General features: G+C 39.6%; 1 protein-coding gene across 2 annotated transcripts in view; it reads left to right on the top strand.

Annotated features, from left to right (window-relative positions):
• Positions 1-23,629, top strand: part of GPD2 (glycerol-3-phosphate dehydrogenase 2) — a 206,578-nt gene that overhangs the window by 84,251 nt on the left and 98,698 nt on the right. For both annotated transcript variants that reach the window (XM_075529721.1, XM_075529720.1), the window contains exon 3: positions 3,327-3,498. In XM_075529721.1, the coding sequence (XP_075385836.1) occupies positions 3,327-3,498 (172 nt within the window). The remainder of the gene's footprint in view (positions 1-3,326; positions 3,499-23,629) is intronic.

Here is a 23,629-nt window from a genome sequence, read left to right as displayed (position 1 = left end):
TGGGTTTGAACCACCTTCCTTGTGGATAGCAGTCAGTCCAGTGCTTACTTTACAAGGCCTCCTCCGTGACTCCTTTTTGTTTGGAATCTATAGGAAAATATTGGTGTTTGGCAGTCTCTCTACCATGTACAATTGAGGCATCAACTTATTAACCGTTCCTCTTTTGTGGTATGGTGTTTACATACTGCTCTCCTATCTGTTCCGATCAGCCTGGTCACAACTGAGGTATGTAAGCCAGATCTAGACATCCTAGGGATTTATCTTCATTTTTACAAACGAAGAGAGCAAGAATCAGAGATGTGATGTGCAAGAAGCCAAGATGGATTAAGAACGAAGTCCAAGGTTCATTCTTTGACTTCCAGACAAATATACTTTTCATAGAAATCCAATTGCTATAGTATTAAGTCCAACATTTTGACTATTTAAATGAAAAAAAAATGTTTTTTTACTCAAACAAACTTGTCCTTTTGTTTTGGAACTTCTTGATGGCCCAAGAGCAGGAATGAGGAAAACACCAGCATTACAGACCGGGCTGTGCTACACAGAAAAGACACCAGGAGTCTCATATCCACGGGTCACCAATAGACTCATGTTGACCAGCAATGTTTAATATTATAAAAGTATATTTTGGGAAAAAAAGTTTATTTCTCTTAAGTTCTTAGTGCTAATTTCTGATAACTATCATACTTTTTTCTTTAAGGTCATTAAAACATTTGATTTAGGATGATAACTTATATTCTAATCAGCAAACTAGTTCTATGGATTATGGTCATTATGCTTGCCTGTATTATGAAAACTAATTATGTCTGTGAATTTATATTAAAATTATTTAAAGGGAAAGTATCTGACCAAATCTTTTGAAAGTATGGATCCTATTGGCCATAACTGCTTATTATTTAAACCGAATAGTTAGTAACATTGTGAACACAGTCTGTTTAAAATTTCAAAATAGATTCTTTAACATTTTGTTTTCTTAAAGCTACACACTCAAATTCTAGAATATAAAATGTCAGAGGAATGGAATAAGAAAGTGTCCTTAAAAATGTTGTAGAATGGCATACTTGATTTTTGCCTTTCAATTCTATCATTTTCCATGAAAAAAAAATTGTTGTAAAAAACCCAGATAACACACATTTGCCAATTCAACACTATCCACTGGTACAAGTCACTTGCAACCTGTTGCGCACTCCCATGAAGACTGTTGCCCAGGAGGGCACTTCTTATCTCTCCCATCGTCACTGTCATCTATTGCCCTGTTTTCCTCTTCATAAAAGAACCCCAGTGTTGGCGAAACACAGTGTGCCTTGTTCTTCCTTCACACCTCTGCTAACCACTCTTTATGTCTGTGATCGCCCTAGACATTTGCTTATTCTAAGTGTTTCATGTTAGTGAATTCAGCCAATGTTTGTCTTTTTTGTGATCAACTTTTTCTTTTTAAGTTGCACCCATCTTGTGCCATTGTTCTTTGTTGATCTTTATGGCAGAGTAATATTCCATTGTGTGCGCCCACATCTTGCCCGTCCAGTCATCTGCTGGTGGACATGGTCGAGCTGTTTCCCCTTTGTCATTGTGTTGTGAGGACTGCTACAGGGAGCAATAATGCTACCTGTTTGACTTGCAATTTCCTTCTATTCTAAAGTCTCTTAGACAAAAAGGGATTTTGAAATTGCTCTATAGTTTCTCAAATAATTGAATCTCGCTGTCTCTCATCCCCCCCCCCACCCAAAATAAAAACAGCTGTGATTCTGAAATCAGGAGTCCTATGGTTACAGAATTGTGTCCAATTAAAGAATACATCTTCAAAAGTTAAAATAAATATTGTAAATTTGGTGGGGGTTTACATTTCAGATCATCAACTTTATGTTAACAGTCCAAACTACTAGTCACTGCCGCTCCTGCCCCTCAACAGTTTAGTCCTCCTGTGGACCACTGTCTCCCAGTTCACCCATTAGCACATGCTCATGGCCTAAACCTGTAGCTGTATCTGCCTTCTTCTCCCTTCTGCCCTTGAAAGTTTCCAAAATCTGTTCCATTTGGTATAGATGTCTTTATTTTATTAATGAATTTATTCTGGGTTGAAGTCTAGTCCCTCTTTCCCTGTGGAGATATAAACAATTCCCTCCCCTTGGGTGGATTAGTACCCTCTGCCCCCACTCCCCTTTTCTTTCTTATTTTATTTTTAAAATGATTTTTTTTCTTTATCACAGTATGTTAGTCTGGGTAGACTAGAGAAACATATTAGGGAGACTCATACTTGTGTAAGAAAGAACTTTAAATCAAAGAGTAATATAGTAAGAAAACCTCCCAGACCAGTCCAGATCCAGTCCATAATCCTATATTAACCCATATGTCCGATACTAGTCCATAAATTCCTCTTTAGACTCACACAGCAAATGCAATGATGCTGAATGCAGGAAGATCACAGGCTAGTGAGTAGAAAGTCTTGTGAATCCAGTGGTGGTGGAAGCATCTCAATACTGGCTCGTGTCTCCACATGTCTCCTCCACCTCTAGGGCTCTGGTTCCATCAGCGTAGCTCCTCTTAATACCCTCAAGTTGACAGGAGATTATGTAACTGCCACACACAGTGATCTCATATAATATTTGTCCGTTTGACTTACTAACTCTAGTCAGCATGATATTTTTCGGGTCCATTTAGATCATGAAGTGCTTCATGTTTTCATCGTTGTTTTTTAATGATGTGTAATGATTCCATTTTGTGTATGCATCAGAATGTCTTTATCCATTCTCCTACTGATGGACATTTCGTTTTGTTTTTTTTTTTTAATCTTCGTGCTGTAGTGGACAGTTGCACTGAGCATGGATGTGCCTGTGTCTGTCTGTGTTAGGCTTCTTACTTTGTTAGCATATATTCCCAACAGAGGGATTGTTAAATGGTATAGAATTTTTATTTCTAGTTGTTTGAGGCGGCACCATATTGCTTTCCTTGGTTGATGTTTACATCTCAGGGGATGAAGGTTCCAATCTCTCTACAGAGTCTAGGATTTTTGATTTTCTGTTTTGTTGGATTGCCTGTCAGTGTAGGTGTAAGGTGGTAGCTCATTGTTGTTTGGTTTGTTATCTCTCAAATGGCCAGTGACTGTGAGAATTTGTTAATGTTTTTGTTGACCCTTTGGATGTCATCACTGGTAACTGTTCACATCTTTTGCCCACTTTTTCACTGCAAACCAGAATTTCAAGCACTTCACAGTTTCTTACGTTATAATTATTTTCAGTGTACAGCACTTTTTAAAGAACAATATTGCAAAATTTATTAAGATGGCTGTCTTTCAGACAAATACTGAACATTTTCTGCTTTCCTATCAGATGAACCTGGCCTATGTTGAAGCAGCAGACTGCGTAACCGAGATGGTTAACAGGGAGCCTCCTTCCAGAGAAGCTCAATTACTGACTTTGCAAAACACAACAGAATTTGATGTCCTTGTCATTGGAGGAGGAGCAACAGGAAGTGGCTGTGCACTAGATGCTGTCACCAGAGGTGAGTCTTGATGTGGACGGCACTTCATCTTCCCTTCCCACTATAAACGCAGAGTAGCTATACCCCACGGAGTCTTGGTGGCAGTGTTGAAGCGCTGGCCTGCTAACGGAAGGAGTGATAGTTTGAATGCACCCTGCAGCTCCATAGAAGACAGATCCGGGGATCTGCTTCCATAAAGCTTGCTATCCAGAAGTGTGGGGCACTTCCTCTTTGTCACATGGGGTTAGTGTGAGTTAAAGTCAACTGGATGGCACAGAATGACAACAGCTTGCACTGAATGCTGGTGACATCACATCCACGGTTCCCAGTTCCCCATCCCTTGTGAAACCCTTTCACATTTCTTATGTACTTTTATCATCTTTTAAAAAATAAGTTTAACTCCAAACACCAGACCCATTGCCATAGAGTCAATTCTGACGCATAGCAACCCTATAGGATGGAGTAGAGCTGTTCCTGAGAGTTTCCAAGACTCTTTAAGGGAGTTGAAAGCCACCTCTCCCTCCTCGGAACAGCTAGTGTTTTTGAACTTCTGACCTTGCGTTTAGCAGCCTGATGCATAACCAACTCTGCCACGAAGTCTCCTATGGTAAGTTTAAATCAACCTCCAATTAGCATGTTTTAATTTTTTTAATTAATGTAGTTTTGCCATGAGATTCATTTGTCTAAAAAGGTTTATATTCTTGTGAATTCTTTAATTTGATATTCTGGTTAAATTTGTTTCTATTATTTTATAAAGTAAATACAATATAGGGGGAGCATTATCTGAAGTGTCACGTGTAGAACATATTTATTAAAATGGATTAATCTGTTAAAATAATTCTTATTGCTTTTGTATCTCTTAAAAGTCGCTCTCAGTAAAATACACCATTGCAGCAATCTTTTGTGAATAGTGGACGACTGTCAATGGCATTCGCACACACACGTCTAACACGCAGAAACAACAAACTTATGTGGAAATGTTCTGTCATAGTGCGCCTCTGTATACTGTCATATCAAGGTCATATCTCAGGACATTTTCAGAAGTGCATTTCAGCCTTGTTCACATTTATTCAGTAGTCTGCACGTTGCTTTTGAACATGTGTAACAGCTATAAGGTTTAATCAATCAGTCATCTCTCAAGTTTGGAAAATGAACAATTGAAACTGGAATTGTTTTACCAATTTAATTATTCCCCATAGCTTTTGAGTCAGCAATCAGAACCTTGAACCTTGAAGCCTGTCCGGAAGTCACATGTTATCACTTGGAATTGTAAACAAAGTCAATCCTGCACTGGCATTAAGTGGCATTGAGTAGCTATAAATAGGCATCTTGATTCAATCTGCATTGACATAATTATCATGCCATCTTCTTGCTCTAGCTTTTAATTGGAGGCGCAAACAAAACAAAACTGATAGATGAAATCAGATCATCTTGGGTGAAACCATTAGGCTGTGTTAAGTCTGCTTATTTCACAGTCTCATTAGGGCTTATTAGCACCAATGTCTTTGATCAATGGCCATGAGTTGCCTCAGCGATATGGCTGGGAGCATATCTCTGGCTTATTGTAAACCTCCTATTTGAATTTTGCATATTCTCCCTGAGTCAGAAATGACTTGATAACAGTGAGTTGATTTCCTTGAATTACCCAGTTGTCCATTATATCGTGCACCTTTTGCATTTCACAAATGGACTTGTTAGTACCTTGTAGATTCCTGTCAGGAAGTACGTTCCAGTCCTACACTACCAACTTCAAACTGAAAGCCATTACAAGGGTGGCAGAGTCATGCACCCGAGCAGCAGCATCCCGAGCGGTCAAGATTGGCGAGGTGAGAGAGCTTAAAGTCAAAGGGTCATCCATTTGTAAATGGAGAACGAGGTGGAGAAAAAGAATCATGAAAACACACATTGTGTACCCAAAGCTAATTGACTTCTGCTTGGCGGAAAATAGCGCCATGTTCCACATGCAAGGCTTCAGAAGGGCTGAAGTTGTGTCAATCAGAATACGGATGGTGCTGACGAGGAAGACTGCAGGCCATGATGATGACCTCGGTTTGGAAGAGTGGCGGCGGGCAGCTCTGGAGTATTTTAATGATGATTGTGACAAGAAATCAGACTTTGAAGGACACTGGGAGTTAGATGACATGAATGGCAATGAATAAATCAACTTGTGACCTATTTTTAAAAGATATTATTTTTCCTTGATTTAAAGACGCTGATTATCAGAAATTATGCTTCAGTGTAAGATTTATAAAAGCAATAAAATTTTAAAATCTTGTTCTTGTAGTGTTAGGCCAAGGCTAAAACCTGGCTTACTAATTTCTATCTTTTGGTGAATTCATAACTCTTTGGTGTTAGCATGGTGTCCCATTTTCACCATAACTTCTTTTTGTCTACTGTTGGTTACAGTTGGTTTAGGAAAACACCTACCTTAAAAGACATTTACATGAGAAGGGCATTATCCTGGCACCGTTATATCTGTAGGACAGGAGGCGGGGGGGTGAATCAGAGAAGAATCTGAAACACTTTGAAATCTTCAACAACAGCAGCAAATTAGATATAGAATGCTTATGAAAATGTGTAGAGGGTTGTACAGTTTGCAAAAATGTATCATTATTGTTACATTGCCATCAAATTAACCATTAACACATGATGCCATGCTGTGTTAGAGTTGAACTGTTCTGTAGAGCTTTTTTATCCATCACTTGACTGTCAGTCTTTTGTGCTGTGGTGGCTTGTGTGTTACTGTGACGCTTGGAAGTTATGTCACTGGTATTTCAAACACCAGTAGTGTCCCTCAAAGTTGAGCAGGTTTCAGCAGAGCTTCCAGACTAAGAAAGGACTTGGCTCCCCACTTTGGCAGAGGAACTGCAGAAAACCTCACGCATAGCTTCAAAACATTGCCCAACACTGAAGGCCTAAGGAATGGCGGCAGAACATTTTCAGAGTTAGTGCTGGAGGATGGGTCCTTTGGGGTCAGAGGGCACTCAAAATGACGCCAAGAAGGAGCTGCTTTCTTGGAGTGCAGTTGACCCTGGTGATATGAGTTGAGTAAATGCAGTGGAATCCTCCAGAGCTTCATTTGCTGATGGGGCACAACTCAAGGTAAGAAGAAACAGCTGCAACACTCTGTAGAACTTGGAATGTGTTAAGTATGAATCTAGGGAACTTGGAAGTGGTCAAAAATGAAATGAAGGCATAAAGATTGATCTAGGGATTAGTGAGCTGAAAGGACTGGTGATGGCCATTTTGAATCAGAAAAAGTCAAATGATTGATAATGGCAGGAATAACACAGTCAAGAGGGATGTCATTGCATTTATTGTTAAAAAGGACATTTAAAAATCAATCATGAATCACAATGCTATCCGTGATAGGGTTATATCCATCAGCCAATAATGAAATTAATCAATACAACTATTAAAATTCATGTACCAACCATAAAACTAGTGATGAAGAAATTGAAGAATTCTACCATTGACTTCAGTCAGAAATTGACCAAACATGCAATCATCGTACATTGATAACTATTGGTAATCGTAGTGCAAAGTTGTAAAATATGGACTTGGTAATAGAAATGAAGTTCGAGATCAAATGCTAGATTTTGCAAAACCAAAGACTGTACTTGGCAAATACCTGTTTTGAGCAACACAAAAGTGACTGCACATGTGGCCTTCTCCAGACGGGATACACAGAAATCAAACTGACTACATTTGTGGAAAGAGATGCTGGAGAAGCTTGACATCGGCAGCTAAAGCTAAGCCAGGAACTGACTGCGGTACAGACCATCAGATGCTTACTTGTAAGTTCAGGGTAAAGCTGAAGAAAATTAAAACAAGTCCGTGAGACCCAAAATATGACCTTGAGTCTATCCCACCTGAGAACATCTCAAGAACAGATTTGACACATTGAACACTAGAGGCTAGAAGACCTGATGAACTGTGAGAGGACATCTAGAGCATCATGCATGGAGGAAGGCAACGGCCATTAGAAAGCGGAAGGAAAGAAAAGATCAAAATGGATCTCAGAGAGACTAATTTGCTATTAATTGTAGAGTAGCTAAAGCAAATGGAAGAAGGATGGAGTCAGAGAGTTGAATAGAAGATTGCAAAGGGCAGCTTGAGAAGACAAAACTAGATATTATAATGAAATTATAATAATGAAATATTATAATGACCTAGAATTAGAAAACCAAAAGGGAAGACCATGCTCAGCATATTTTAAAATAAGAGAACTTATGAAACAACTCATGCCTTTGGTCGCAATATTGAAAGATTCCATGGGCATAGTATTGAGTGATGCAGAAGGCTTCTAAAGAAGATGGAGAGATTGTGCAGAGTAATGGTACCAGAAAGAACTAGTTGACTTTCCAATATTTCAGGAGGTAACCGATGAGCAAGGACCAGTGGTGCTGAAAGAAGAAGTGCAAGTGAAAGCATTCTCCAAAAGCGAAGACTCAAGAATTGATAGAATACTAAAGTACTAGAAGCGCCCACTTGTCTGTGCCAGGAAATTTGGAAGACAGCTATTTGGCCAATGGCCTGGAAGAGATTCATATTTGTACACATTCCAAAGAGAGGTGACCCAAGAGAATGTTCAGACTATAGAACAGTATCACTGGCCTTGCACGCAAGTCACACTGTGCTTAAGATTATCCAACAATGGTGGCAGCAGGGCATTGAGAGGGAGCTGCCGGAGGTTCAGGCTGGATTCAGAAGAGGAAATGAACAATATGATGCTGTCATATGAATCTTGGCTGAAACCAGAGAATACCAGAAAGATGTTTACTTGTGTTTCATTGACTGTGCCACGCCATTTAACTGTGTGGATCATGACAAACTATGAATAACCTTGAGACGAATGGGAATTCCAGAACACTGCTGTGTGTTCATGTAGAATTTGTACGCGAACCAAGAAGCACACACATACTTAGTACATACTTGATATGACTAGAACCAGGGAATGTCTTGTTTAATATCAGGAAAAGCGTGTATCAGGCTCGTATCTGCTCACCATGCCTGTTCAGTCTCTATGCCGAGCAGCTCATCGGAGAAGCGGGCTTTATATGAAGAAGAATGTGGCACTAGGATTAGAAGAAGGCTTCCTAACAACTTGCAGCATGTAGATGGCACAACCTGGCTTGCTGACAATGAGGAGGATTTGAAAAGTTGCTGATGAAGCTCAAGGATTGCAGCCCTCAGTGTAAAGATTCAATGTAAAGAAGAAAAGTCCGCACAGCTATAGGTAACATCCTGATGAATGGAGGAAAGGTTGAAGTTGCCGGGGGTTTTGTCTTACTTGGATCCACAATCAGTGCTCATGGAAGCAGCAGTCAGAAGATGAAAAGATGACTTACATGGGATAAATCTGCTGCACAAACCTCTTCAGACTATTGAAGAGCAAGAATGTTAACTTGGAGGACTAAGGTTCGCCTGACCTAAGCCACGCATGGTATTTTAATTTGCCTCATATACACGTGAAAGTTGAACATTGAGTGAGGAAATGGTAGAAGAATTGATGTATTTGAATTGTGGCGCTGGAGAAGAAAATTGAAAATACTGTGGACTACTGAAAGGACAAGCCAATATGTCTCAGAAGTCTGGCCAAAGTGCCTCTTAGAACCAAGGATGATGAGACATCTATTACATACTTTAGACATATTGTCAGGAGACACGAGTGCTGGAGAATGACAGCATGTCTGGTGGCGTGGAGGGACAGTGCAAAGAGGCAGGCCCTCAAGAAAATGCATCCGCGCAGTGGCTGCAAGGATAGGTGCAAGTCTAGGAACAATTGTGACGCCGTTGCAGGGTGGGCAGTGTTTCCGTCTGTTGTGGAGCAGGTCGTTATGGGTTGGAACTGACTCAATGCCACCTAACAACAACAACAGTGTAGGGTTTTATGGAATCTTTGTGATAGCAATTTTCTCAGCCTTTTGTGAAGCTGCCAAATGGGTTCAAATGAGCAATCCTTAGGCTGACAGCTGATTCCAAGACTGCTGCACGACCCCAACGCTGCAGTTCCTCGCGTGATGGCTAGAATCGACCCTCACAGAACTGCAGACTGCCACGACTTGTTCATAGCACAGTTAATGGGTTCCAACCACTGATCTTTGCTTAGCAGCCCAGGACTTTAACTTTAGCACCAGCTCGCTTCAGTTAGCAGCAGTTTGCGCACCAACAAAAAGCCATGGTGGTGAGTGACCAACTTTCCCCAGGGTTAGTTTTTTTCTGGAACAAATGATCGATTTGTTTTGACTTTGTTTTCTTATTTGTGATATGAATTAATTCATAGGATTTATGAGATTTTAAAACGCTTACTGTTTTGTATGTAGTATAAGACCTTACATAATTTAAATATTTTATATTGAATGATTCAAATTTTATTTAACTATTTGAAAAGTATGAGAAAGTGCCAGTCTTCAACCATTTGACATATATATAATTTTTTTCTTTTAAATGTCTATTTTTACTCCTTTATGTTGATTACCATAAATGCGTTCAGTAAAATTAAATGTCTATTGTCTCTCTAATGTGTTTAATACTGAGGTGCATTAATTATGTCTCTTGAAATTTTATAAAAATTTCCCTTTATCTGGCAATATAAACTTAAAATGTTCACTAGGTTTTCAAAAACTTAATAAGCATGGATAGGGTCAGCATTTTAAGCTGTCAATAACATAAAACGTGTTTTCCTCTGTTCTCTACTTCCCAGACCTTCTCTACTTCCCAGACCTGCTTTTCTTTGGGAGTCAGAATCTACTAAGACACCAAACACTTTGCTAGATAGCTATTCTGGCTTCTGGTACCCTGCAGGGCTGAGTAGCACTGCCCTGTCAGGCTGCCAATGTTCTGTGGCAGTGGACCGCCACAGCTTTGTCCTGGGGAGCAGCTGGGGCATTTGAAACCCACTCAACCACTACACCACTAGGGCTCCCTTTTAACCACTAATAAGGACCTTTCATTCCCAATGAAAACTCTCCCCTTTGCTCAGGTTTTACATTTATTTCTTGCGACGGTTTCATTGAGCTAGAAGTATATACAAAGGGGCTTCAAACCATTCAGAGATAATGGAATTTTAGCATGGAATTTCTTAAAAGCCCCCTCATGTAAAAAAAAGGGCCAATCAGTGACACTGATGATAGTAATCATGTTCTAGAACTATCAATACTGTCCATTTCCAAATTAGTATTCTTTCACCATTAATAGAAGCAGTGCTCTCTACGTAAAGAATCACCCTTCCCCCTCCCATCACCCTCTTGTGTGCCCTTGAGCTTATTCCGACGCATAGACGTGATCTGGCAGTGTAGACCTGACTGGAGGGCTTCCCAGGCTGTAATCTTTATGGGAAGAAATCCCTAGGTCTTTTGTCCAACTGAGGAGCAGGTAGTTCTGAACCATCCACCTTTCAGTTAACCAAGAGCTTAACCATGACACCACCCCTGGTAACCACGAATAAACCTTGGTATCTAAACATGTGTCCATATCATCTAGTAAGTCGAATCATATAACATTGGGCCATTTGTTGACTGACACATTTCTCTCAGTGTAATGTCTTCAAGACTCATTCATGTTCTATAACGTTATATCATTCATTTCTTTTTATAACAGTTATATTCCAGTGTGCATATATGTCATCCTTTTTCCATGTAGAGAATATCATGCTATATTTACTATATTGCAGTGCTTCTGTAGAATAACAGTACACATTTAAAATCAAACTTTACCTATAAAATCCTTTGCATGTATAAAAAACTTCATTTTTTATTTACTGAAAGATTCATCTTATGGATATTATTAAGGACTCTCTAGGTTGATTGGCTTTTGCTGTTAGAGACGGTCTGTTTTTGAGTTAACTGCTGATTCTGTACTGAGACGACAGAAACTAACACCATGTGGCCTTGCCCTCCAGGAACTTGTCGTCCATTAATATTTGTTGAATTCATTTTGGGGTGGGGGGCAGTGAAGGTTATTAAAAAGTGAACAGGGCTTATGTACTGCATTAGTAAGTAATTGTGGGTTACGATTTTGAGAAAGAAGTTGGAAGCCCGAATGTCGACCGGTTTATAGTTTTATAATTACTAATAGCTAAGAAAAAGGTCAACTTTTATATTATTTGCTGGAATATCATATGTGTATGTGTACGCACATGCACACAAACAGACTAATGATTCATAGAAAGGATGAATAAACCTTGTTTGTGTTTCCTTTATTATGCTGGTCGTCATCTGGGAAGTAGCATTTATAATTAAAATGTACAAAGAGTTGCTGAAGGTAATCTATATTTATCCTTTTACTACAATTTTTGATCATATCAGTAATTCTCTGAAGTGTGAAGGAATCATGGGCATTTGGTAATGAGTTGTGCATTGTTGCTGTTCATTCATGGAATTTGCTCTTTTATTATATTTGATGCTTCACTTAACAACAAATTTTGCTTTCTCTGTGTTTGATATGTTTTTACCAAATTATTCCTGATTGTATCCATTAATCTTTACTCACATTTGACAAAAATAAATTACTGTGATCTTTTAAAGTTACCAATAATAATTAGATTTTTCAGGACATCAAAGTTTTGGGGGAACCAGTAGATGTTAAAGGGCTTATAAAAAATTTGCACAGCATTTTATTATAGTAACAGGCCAAAATGCAATTTTGGTAATGAATAAACACAGATGATAGAGGGAAGAGAAAGAATCATGAAGTCTTTATAAGGTATGCTTATTTGCATTCTTGCCATCTACATTTCCTGAGGAATCAATTTTTCACCTGCTTCATTTGGGAATATTATTATTTATTTTTGGGGGTATTGTTTTATAGACATAATTTGCACATATCTACTTAGATCCTTCTAAGTAGGGGCTCAAAGAAATGGCTTCACCCACTTAATACTTTGTGTCCATTTCTTGACCAGAACCACAGCCTACAAATACAGTGGTAGGCACTTTGCTTCCATAGGGAACAGACTAAGAAGAATCTATGATTCATTCCATCAGGGTTCATCTATGTGTATTCTTCAGATCTTTATATACTCTGGGGGACTTTTCTTGTATATGTCAAGGGTCATCTAGTAGATGCACACACACACACACACACACACACACACACACACACACTTTGATTAACCAAACTTGTATGACTTCCATCTAAATGCCAGGGAAAAAATGGCTTCTTATTGGAAGAAAGCATTTTGTAAATTTCCCCTTATTAAAAAATGTATATGCACAGTTTTTAGTAAGTAGTATGTGGCTAGCAACTAATGATTTCTCACTGTCATTCCTTAAAATCAAGACAATATCGCATAGACATTTAGAAGATAACAGACTGTGGACTTAGAATGAACTGTGAGCAAATTTTGGTCTTACCCCTTATTGGCTTCATGATCTATACAGTTACTTATGGGGAACCTCCTTTCTCAAGCATAAATAAGGAATGAAAATACTACTCTTCTGTAAATAGAGATCTGGGAAAATGGGAGGGTATGTATTAGCAGAAAGCTTTCGGAACAAAGAGAGCCTTGGTGATAGTGTAGCCTCCTCCCCTCCCATTCCTATCGTAGAACTTGCACCCTGCCCAAGACGCCGTCATCCAAAGAAAACAAGGAGACACCGCATGATTTAAATCAGGAAAGGTATGTGTTAGGGTTATATCTTTTCACCATACTTATTCAGTCTTTGTGCTGAGTAAACAATATCAAAAGCAGAACTCTTAATAAAAACATGATGTCAGAATTGGAAAAATGGTCATTAACAACCTGCCGTATACAGAAGGCACAACTTGTTTTCTGAAATCCAAGACGACTCAGAGCACTTACTGATTGGTGGAGATCAAAGAACACGATTTAGTATAGATCACAACTCAACGTAAGGAAAATGAAAATCTTTACAATTGGACTAATTGACAAACTGCAGTAAGTGGAGAAAAGAGTTGTCAAGATTTCATTTTATTTGGATCCACAGTGCAATGCTCGTGGCCGCAGCACTGGGAACTCAAAGTTTGTATTGCAGTGGGCACATGTGCTGCATGATACCTATTTCAAGTGTTGCAGAGCAAAGATTTCACTTTGAGGACTAAGGCGTGCTTGATCTGATCTATGACAGTGTTAGTCTCCTCCTATGCATGTGACACTTGTCCAGTGAATAGAAGAAAGTTGAAGAATAATTGTTGCATTTGAATGATGGAGTCGGAAAAGTATATGGAAAGCTCTGCCAGAAGAACAACCAATTCTACCTTTGAGGAAACACACCAGCATGTTCCTTAAAAGGAAGACTTTATACTTTAGATACCTCATCAGGAGATACTATCAATTCAATTCAGTATATATATATATATATTCTTTTCTCTTGTTTTTTGACTCCGGAACAATTCAATATATTATAAAGCAACTCAATATAAAAATTATATTATGGATTACAGTGACCAAGGGGAAAAGGGCACAAGTATTCAGAAAACAGAGATCTTTCCCGTATCATTGATCTGTGCGAGGTACTTGCCCAAGATGAAACAACGCATACCCTCCTGTTGAGGGAACCCCAGCTTTCATCAGTGATTGGTGGAAATTCAATTTATAGAAGTTCTTTTGGAGAACGTGTTCAGTGTGTGAGTATGTTCAGTGTGTGAGTGTTAATAGTACTAGATATTTTTAGAATGCCCTGCAAAGTGGTTACACTAAAGTTTATTCTCAGTACTTCATTTGTTGGACACTCTAACTAACCTGTTTGGCCAGATTTTTTCCCCCCTAATATTTTCTACATCTTTTATTTAGGCATGTCTATGGTAAACAACATGTAGCTGTTGGGTTCAATTTTCCCTCTTCATCAATTAGTTAAGACTATCTTCAATCAATGCATTGAGCCCATTTTTTATTCCATACACACTTAAGATTTAAAACAAATTACCTTGGACTATATTTCATCCTTTTTTTTTGCTTACCTCCTTTCCTTTCTTTATAATGGATCAATTTTTATCTCGACCTCAGATAATTATTTTTTAATGTGTTCGATCTAATTTATTTACATTTATTTTGATTTCCTACACTTTTATTTTGCATTTTTTACTTTGCTTCATTTCACTTCTTCTTTCATATTGGACCAGTTTTGAATATCTCTGTTTCCATATTTTCAACTTTGTAAATAAAATTACTACCACCCGTATGTTTTGTCAGACTTTTCTTAGAACCGAATCCAGGCCTCGATCTTGTGCTGTTAATGGGAACCTGCCTTGCCCTCAGTTCTGGTGGTGTCTGTCTTCCTGACAGCTGCATAGTCCATTCCCCTCAGACCCAACGTGCCTTTTATTGCTAGTTTCACCGTCTTTTGGCTACTTAAAAAAACAACAACAACAACAAAAAAACGTCTTACGATAAATTGTGTGAAGATTTATGGAATAGATCCATTTTCATTGAAAGGTTTATAGAGCAGATCAATTTTCCATTTCATAATGCATACATGCTTTGTTTCATGTCATGGACTGCATTGCCCACAATGTTAACACTTACTCTCTGTGTTTCCTATTTGCACTCCGCCTTTTCAAAGCCTTTTGATCTCTGTTCCTGGGTAAATGCTGCCCTTTTGATCTTAAAGGGTTGGCTCTTTTACAGTGGGACTATCTCCCTAATGGAGCTATATCCCTATAGCCCTGTCTATTGGTTGTCAGCTATGCTATTTTCAATATATATAGCAAGATTATATTCTGTGTGTTACAACACCATGTTTTTATTGAGAGCAATATTTGTAATAGCAAACATTTTTTAATCTGGTTAATTATATTGGATACATTCAACGATCAAAAAGAGACAGATTTATAAGGATACCCATGATACTAACTCAGATGTTTCAATAAGCTGATGAAGCACTGGAAGCACTCACTTGTCTGTGCCAGGAAAATTGGAAGACAGCGACTGGGACAGTTACTGGGCCAACTGGCTGGAAGAGATCCATATTTGTACACATTCCAAAAACAAAAGGTAACCCAACAGAATGCTCAAACAACAGAGCAATATCACTGATATCACATGTAAGTAAAATTTTTGATCAAGATCATTCAAAAGAGGTTGCGACAGTACATTGAGAAGGGGCTGCCAGAGATGACATGGAACAGGGGATATCATTGCTGATGTCTGGTGGATATTGACTGAAAGCAGAGCATACTACAAATATGTTTACTTGTTTTTTATCGACGATGCAAAGTCATTGAACTATGCGGATCATAACAAACTGTGAGTAGCTTGAGAAGAATGAAAATGCCAGACTTCTCCACGGTGCTCCTTCAGAACTTGTCTTGCCCACGGCTCAAGAAGCAGTTGTGTGAGCAGAGCAAGGGAATTCTGCTTGCTTTAAATCCGGAAAGGGGTGTGTCAGGTCATATCCTCTCACCATACTTGTTCAATCTGTATGCTGAGAAAATCATCAGAGAAACTGGATTATATACAGAGGATTGTAGCATGAGGGTTGGAGGAAGGGTTATTAGCAACTTTTGATATGCAAATGCAGCAACTTGGCTTGCCTAAAATGAAGAGGACCTGAAGCACTTCCTAATGAAGATCAAGGATTATAGCTTGCAGAATGGATTAGGAGTCAATGTAAGGAAAATGAAAACAGTATGATCAATATTATCAGAGGACAGTATTATCAGACGACAGAATATTGACGCTGTCAAGGATTTTGTCTTGTTTGGATCCACAATCAGTGTTCATGGAAGCCGCAGTCAAAAGGTCACAAGATGCATTGCATTGTGTAAATCTGCTGCCCAACACCTTTTGAAAGAGTTGAAAAGCAATGATTCGACTATGAGGACTACGGTGTGTCTGACCCAGACCATGGGATTTTCAATGGCCTCCTATGCATGCGAAAGTTGGACATTGAATAGGGAAGACTGCAGAAGTAACGATGCATTTGAATCATGATGCTGGTGAAGAATATTGAAAATACCATGGGCTGCCCAAAGAACAAGCACATCGGTCTTGGAAGAAGTACCTCCCAAATGTTCCTTAGCGGCAACGAGACTGTCTCACTTGCTTTGGGCAGGTTGTAAGAAGAGACTAGGCCCTGGAGAAAGACATCATGCTTGGTAGAGCAGAGGGGCAGCAGCAAGAGGAAGGCCCTCATCAAGATGCAGTGGCTGCAGCAGCGGGTTTCAGCATAGTGATTGTGAGGATGACGCAGGAGCGGACAGTGTTTCATGCTGTTGTAGGGGAGTCGCTATAGGCCGGAAATGAGTCACTGGCACCTAACAACAATAGCAATTTTTAAATGGAAAAAATAAGTTGGAAACAATGAATTTGTTTACTCATTGTTAACAATGAGTTATATTGCATTTAGAGTTCTGCTGGTAATATATTTTCAGAAGCATGAAGTTTTCCTGGTGGGTTTAAATAATAATAATAACCTCTAGATTTGGAACTAGGACACCCATGTGGGTATTTTCTCGCTTCATCTTTCTATGTTGTTGGGGACTCTTCCTCCCTTTGAGCTTTGGATATTTTTATAGTAAAAAGAAAAGACAAAAACAATTCCTTTACTGCCCCACAAGTTGCCTTATTACAATGAATGGTATAGCTCAATTTATTTTTATACGTCCATCATCACATGTGCTTTTAGGGAACACAAAGCATGTTAATGATATGTTCTAAGAACCTAGTATTTCTATTCATTGCTTTTCCCCTTAATATAAAACTAGAATCAAAAACTCACTGCTACCGAGTCTATGCTGATTCACAGCGACACCCCCGTGGGTTTCCTGCGTCTGCAACTATTTACAGAGTAGAAAGCTCTGTCTCTCTCCCTTGGAGTGTTTGGTGGTTTTGAACTGCCGACCTTGCAGATCACAGCCTAACGCCTAGCCATTATAGCACCAGGGCTCCTTGTAAAAATAGAAGTAGTTATTAAATAACCAATTCAACATTATATGATTCCACAAAATGCTAACACTCACTGATAGAAACTGCCAAACTGAAGCATAGGTCCCGATTCTGAGGATTAATAAGCTAGGATTACTGTGCAGCTGTAGAGCTGTTATGTTTTAGAGAAATTGATCCTCATAGACGATATTTAGCCTTTGGGTTAGTCCTTTTTCTTATTAATGGCTAAAGCTTTCAGAAATCCAAAGGTGAGTGCCCAAAGTTTTTTGTAAAGGAGGATAAATTCAACTTTACTTAAACAACTCCATTTTTCTTCCTGGAGCATTTGGCTTTCTTACCTCAGCCTGTGATGCTCATATCCGTGTGGCATCCACATTCTCTGACTTGTGAGTTAATACCTTGGGACCTCTGAGAGATATTTTGTTGTGATGATCACTCCATCATTTCCATGAAAATAAGCAACAACATTCTGAATGCTTATTCTAACAGAATAGTTAAGGATGCAAAGTGTTTTAATTATTACTTTGCTGTGCTACCCAGATGGTTGCATATTGGTTCTGAGTCAGACTGCTAACCGTCAAGTCAGCGGTTTGAAACCATTGCCTGCCCCGTGGGAGGACAGGGCTTTCTACTCTTGCAATGAGTTACAGTCTCGGAAACTCACAGGGGCAGTTCTACCCTGCCCTACGGGGTCGTTATGCCTTGGCACTGACTAGATGCCAGTGAGGTGTTTTGTTGTTGTTCTTGTTTTAAAAAGTGCTATCCATCATTAAGGGGCCTGCCAGTGCTGGCAGGTAAGTGCCGGGCTATTCGCAGCTCACACCCACCCGCTGCTCCCTGGAAAGCAACGTGCTCCCATAGGGAATTAGGGCCTGGGAAAGTCTACATACTAGATGGGGTCACTATCATGGGCTATCCATAATCGAGAAAATAGAGAACCACATAATGTTCAGGATAAATGTATGATGCAATGCTGTTCAAGATTATAATACTAAAATTAATGAAAATTAGTGATCGACATGAAAAAGTTATAATAAATAGTGTTGAATGAGAAAATAGAATATACAGGATGATCCTATTTTGAAAAGAAACTACATGTGTGTGATTATACACATGCATGGAAAATGTGAATGTTTAAACACCCAAATGTCAGCTGTGGTTATCTTCCGAGTGGTGTGATTACAGGACAGTTTTATTTTGTTCTCTTGGCTTCTCTGCATTTATTATATTGAGCATGTTTTCGTGCATAATAAGATCATCAGTAACAGGTATTAAAATGTACTTCTGTTCTAGCTCATGTTGTGAAAGTTAAATGTCGTACCATTTTTCCCCTCAGATTGTAATTATCCCTCAATATTCATCCAACTGTCTTGATCCACAAATTAGTTTAGTTGGAAGTGCCTGGTAGCTAGACATTCTCACTCCGGTCAGAAAAGGCGAGACTGTAAAGAGCCGTGTTTAGTTCATCATTTTCTGCAAATCGCCGAGATCACCACCTTGCATCCCCACCCAAAAGGCAATTTTAACTTGCTTAGAGATGCTTGACTGCTAACTGAAAGGTCAGTGGTTTGAACCCATCATCTGCTCTGCAGGTGAAAAGCCTGATGGTGTGCTTCCAGGCAGAGTGCAGCTTAGGAAACCCTATGGTGCTGCTCTGGTCCGTCCTATAGGGTGACGGTGAGTAGAAATCTGTTTGAGTGGCACACAGTAATCATCACAGCTAGAAGTGGGATGAAGGTGAGCAAAAGATGGACTGTACCTCTTTTTGTTATTCATCCTAAGATGTTCAGAGTAGCATTACTCCAGATCTTAATATTTTAGCACTGTCGTGAAATCACCAAGAATACTTATTAATGATAGTATTAAAACACACAAAATAAAAGAGTGATAACGCCACGCCCAAATATTCTAGTACATTTCAGCAGTGCTATGACTACTGCGCTCCACGCACATTCGTTGCTAAAGAGAAAACAAAGTGAAACAAACCACTTCTCATAATATCTGAACTGCTTTGGAGAAGCGTTGGGTGCCCTCCAGAAATACCATTCATCCTCTTGGAGAGATGATAAAGCAGTACCCTTTTCCCACTTCCTTTCTGATTTTTAACCCAGACAATCCAAAGGCTAATCTTTTGATGCCAAGATCGATACTTGTGTGTGGGGAAATTGTGTGCATTTTTTGGGAGGTGAAATTGTAAGGGATGTGAGGGGCTTATAAAAGTTTGCGCAATCAGCTTTTCCCTCCCCTCTCCCCACCCCACCCTCACAATCCCCCAATAGATTGTGCATTGTTATTATCTTCATCTCTCGCACCGACCGCTGTCTCCCTTCCCCCAGGCTTTCCTGTTGTTCTCCCCCCCTATCGAGGGGTGTATGGTTATATGTTGATCGTTGTGATTGGTTCCCCCTTTTTCCCTGCCTCTCCTCCTCTTCCCCCACCCTTCCGGCATCACCATTCCCACTCCTGGATTCTGTATGTCGTGATCTCCCATCCCTTTCTGTACCTGTGTACATGTTCCGGTCTAGTCTGAACTGGGAAGCCGCTCTGGGGTCATGGTAATGGGGGTGAGGAAGCCTCAAGGAACCAGAGGAAAAAAACTGGTACCTAGGGCTCATTAGAAAGTAAATGTCTAGAAGACAATGAGGGCAACATATGTGCAGACATGCCTGCTTCAATTGATGTATGGATTGTGATAAGAGTTGTATGAGCCCCCAGTAAAATAATTTTAAAAAAAGAGAAGTTGTACTGTGAAATTGTCATACAGTGGAGTACTATGCAGTGGTTAAAGCTCCACTGTACTGGACTCTTAAATGGCATGAAAATATCTTCACTGTGTATCAAGTCAATAAAGCATGGTATAGAATAAAAAAAACTTCGATTTGCAAATAAAGCAATATTTACCAATACACACAAAAAAGTTTGTGGGAAAATACAATGAAAAGATAATGGAGTTGTTCCATGAGCTTTTTGAACCCACTTCACATATTAGAGAAGAGAGCTGATTACAAACATTATACAGATTTCTTTCTCTTTTTTTAAAAACAATTTATTAGGGGCTCATACAACTCTTATCACAGTCTATACATATACATATATCAATTGTATAAAGAACATCTGTACATTCTTTGCCCTAATCATTTTCTTTTTTTTCCTCCTCTTTTCTTTTTTTACATTTTATTAGGGGCTCATACAACTCTTATCACAATCCATACATATACATACATCAATTGTATAAAGCACATCCATACATTCCCTGCCCCAATCATACTCAAAGCATTTGCTCTCCACTTAAGCCCTTTGCATCAGGTCCTTTTTTTTCCCCCTCTCTGCCCGCTCCCCCCTCCCTCATGTGCCCTTGGTAATTTATACATCGTTATTTTGTCATATCGCAGATTTATTAAAACTGAATGGATAGCAAAGACATGGAAAGAGGCTCACTGTCCTTAGCCATTAGAGGAATGCAGTTTAAAAACTACGCCGAGATATCTTTTCTCCCTGCAACAGTGGCACTGATAGAAAACAAAACCAAAACAGAAAACAACAAATGCTGATGAGGATGTGGGGAGATTGGGTACTCTTAAGCACTGATGATAGGATTGTAAAATGGTACAACCACTATGGAAAATGGTATGTTGCTTAAAATGCACATACCATATGTTCCAGCCCCGCACTCTGTGTTAGGTATGCCAGAGAAATAGGTGTAGGGACACAAGTAGACAAAGACACATCTATATTAGTCGCAGCATTGCTCACAGTAACAAAATGATGTAAGCAATGTAAATATCCACCAGCAAATGAATGGATAAGCACAATAGGGTAAATGCATACGACAGATTACTATGAAACAATAAAAATAATGACTCCTTATTGGCATTTATAGCAAGGATGAATCTGAAAGATATATACTGAGTGAATTAAGTCAAAAAAAAGGACAAACATGAAATAACTTTTATAAATGGTGAAGAATACATTCATGTATAGAAGCAGTATTCTTTGATGGCTAATGAGATTGGAGGGAAGAATCATTTATTACACAGTAGACAACAGCTATACACAACATGAGTGAAGGCAGCACAGTGTGACCAAGGTACATGAAGACACTGAGATCCACAATAACACAATAAAAAACATTACTATGGTAAATGCTGTAACAAACTATTCAGCAATAACAATCAGAAGATAATGGATGAATGGTTATGTAAGTGTGGGAGTACATGTATGTGTATATATAGGTATGTGTGGGAACTGTATAGATGTCTGTATGTACTGCTTGTATTGTCATATATAATAGAGCAATATGGTCACTTAGATATGTTCAAACACCTTAAAACAAAACAATCTAAAACACCTTGCGGAGCACTTAGTGCGATTGAAGGCCTGGGGGATATTTAGGTCAATTAGCAGAGTTCATTAAAGATAATGCTCTACATTCTAGTTGGTTGAGTAGCATCTGGGGTCTTAAAGGCTTGCAAGTAACCAGTTAAGATAGAGCTATTGGTGTGTTTGCATTTGGCTCAAAGGCTAGTGAAGGAGACCAGATTCCAGGAGACCAGAAGAACTAGATGGTGCCTGGCTACCACGACTGCCCACACCCACCTGAGATAGAGTGGAAAGTACCAAGCAGAAGCAGAGGGAAAATGTGGAACCACATGTAGTATCACAAAAACAGCTAGGCTTAATGGACTGACTGAGCCTGGAGGAAATATCCCCCACTGTCCTTTGAAACTAGAACGGAAGCTGCTCTCGGAAGTCCCCTTTGAGCCAAGCAACAGGCCTGTGCAATACACAATAACATCCCTGAAGACCGAGCCCCTGAGCAGAATCAGCTAATCAAGACCAAAGGCGCAGCACCGGCCCCAGAGCCTCGATGAGAAGGCGAGGGACAGGGCAACTAGAGAGAGAATGGGGAGAATGCGGCCACACTGAGAAGAGCAGCCAATGCACAGAGTAATTGTGTGTGAAGTGTTGACAGGAAAATCAACTTGCTGTGTAAATTTCCACCTAAATCACCAGAAAATGCTTAAGAAAAAAAATCATTGTCCGGACTACAGCCCATCAGTTATGGAAGAAATTAGCTGTGAGAAGAACTTAGTTGTGAAAAGAAATTGCTTTGGGCTTCCTTCCATTCTCCCACTCTCATTCTGCACAGTGGGAAGTTCAGGAGCCCGGTGGTGCAGTGACTCGCAGTGCCTGGCTGCTGGCTGGAAGGTTGAGGGTTTGAGCCTAGGAGAGATGTGAGCACCCTGTGAGAGATATGCAGCCTAGAAAACCCGAGGGCCCGGGTTACTTCTGTCTCCTAGGGTCTCTCAGAGTTGCAGGTCAACTCGACAGCACCCCAGAAGGATAGAATAGCATTGGACAGTTGTGCAGTATCTTCCCGTTTCAGACGACCTTTCTTTTGTGATTCAAAAATTTAGTGATGCTATCTTTTTCGGTAACACGGTGCTTGAATATCCCAAGTGAGTTTAACTTTGGAGACTGCACTTTCATTTTGCTAGGAGGAGCAATGTCATTTATGTGCAGAAACTGGTCGGTAGCTCTTGTTGGAAATGACAAGATAAACAGCCTGCGTTGACAGAGGGCCTCTTTTTAACCGTTGCTGGTATTCACTGGGGCTTCTCACTTGTGAATAACTTTTAAAATGTCCAATACTTGTAAAAACAGTTTTGAGGCTTTAAAGTGTTAGGTCTCACTTAAATATCCTGAAATATCCTCCTGAGATGGCTTGCTAATTCCTAGAGTAGTTCCCTGCCTCCCACTGTCTCAGTTGGGAAAAATGAAATCTCCTCTTAGAATTCTCTTCATATGGCTCTCCCGTACCTCACTTCTGCCTCCTGCGAGGTAGGTGCCTTCTTAGCCTCGGCCCAGCGGTGTAGATAGTGGCTGTTCTTTAAATGGTATCCTGCCTCCAGCCATTCTCCCTCTTCAGCCTCCCTCCCTCACCTCAACTGCCAGAGAAATTTTTCTAGAACATAAATCTGATTTTTCCAGCTTCAAGTACTCTGGTGGCTTCCCCGAGGGGGCAGTACAGTAGTGTTTGTCAAAAGAATATCTGACAACTTCTGAGAAATTTTATTCCTTTATCATAATGATTAAAGCCATTAGGTCCACCTTAGTTCTTCGGAAGGAATGCCTCACACTTGGATACAGCCCTCCTGTTCATGGTTGTAATTCATGGATGCTACATCGTGTGCTTTCTAACAGAACATGTCTTCTCAAGCAGGTCTACGATGCTACTGTTGTGGTTAGTTGTTACTATGTTGGCACCGACCCATGGCAACCTCCTGTGCATCAGGATGAAAC

The sequence above is a fragment of the Tenrec ecaudatus genome, chromosome 13 (genome assembly GCF_050624435.1).
Source record: "Tenrec ecaudatus isolate mTenEca1 chromosome 13, mTenEca1.hap1, whole genome shotgun sequence".
Taxonomy (NCBI): domain Eukaryota; kingdom Metazoa; phylum Chordata; class Mammalia; order Afrosoricida; family Tenrecidae; genus Tenrec; species Tenrec ecaudatus.
The sequence above is the reverse complement of the archived record's forward strand: the minus strand, read 5'-3'. Positions and strand labels throughout refer to the sequence as shown.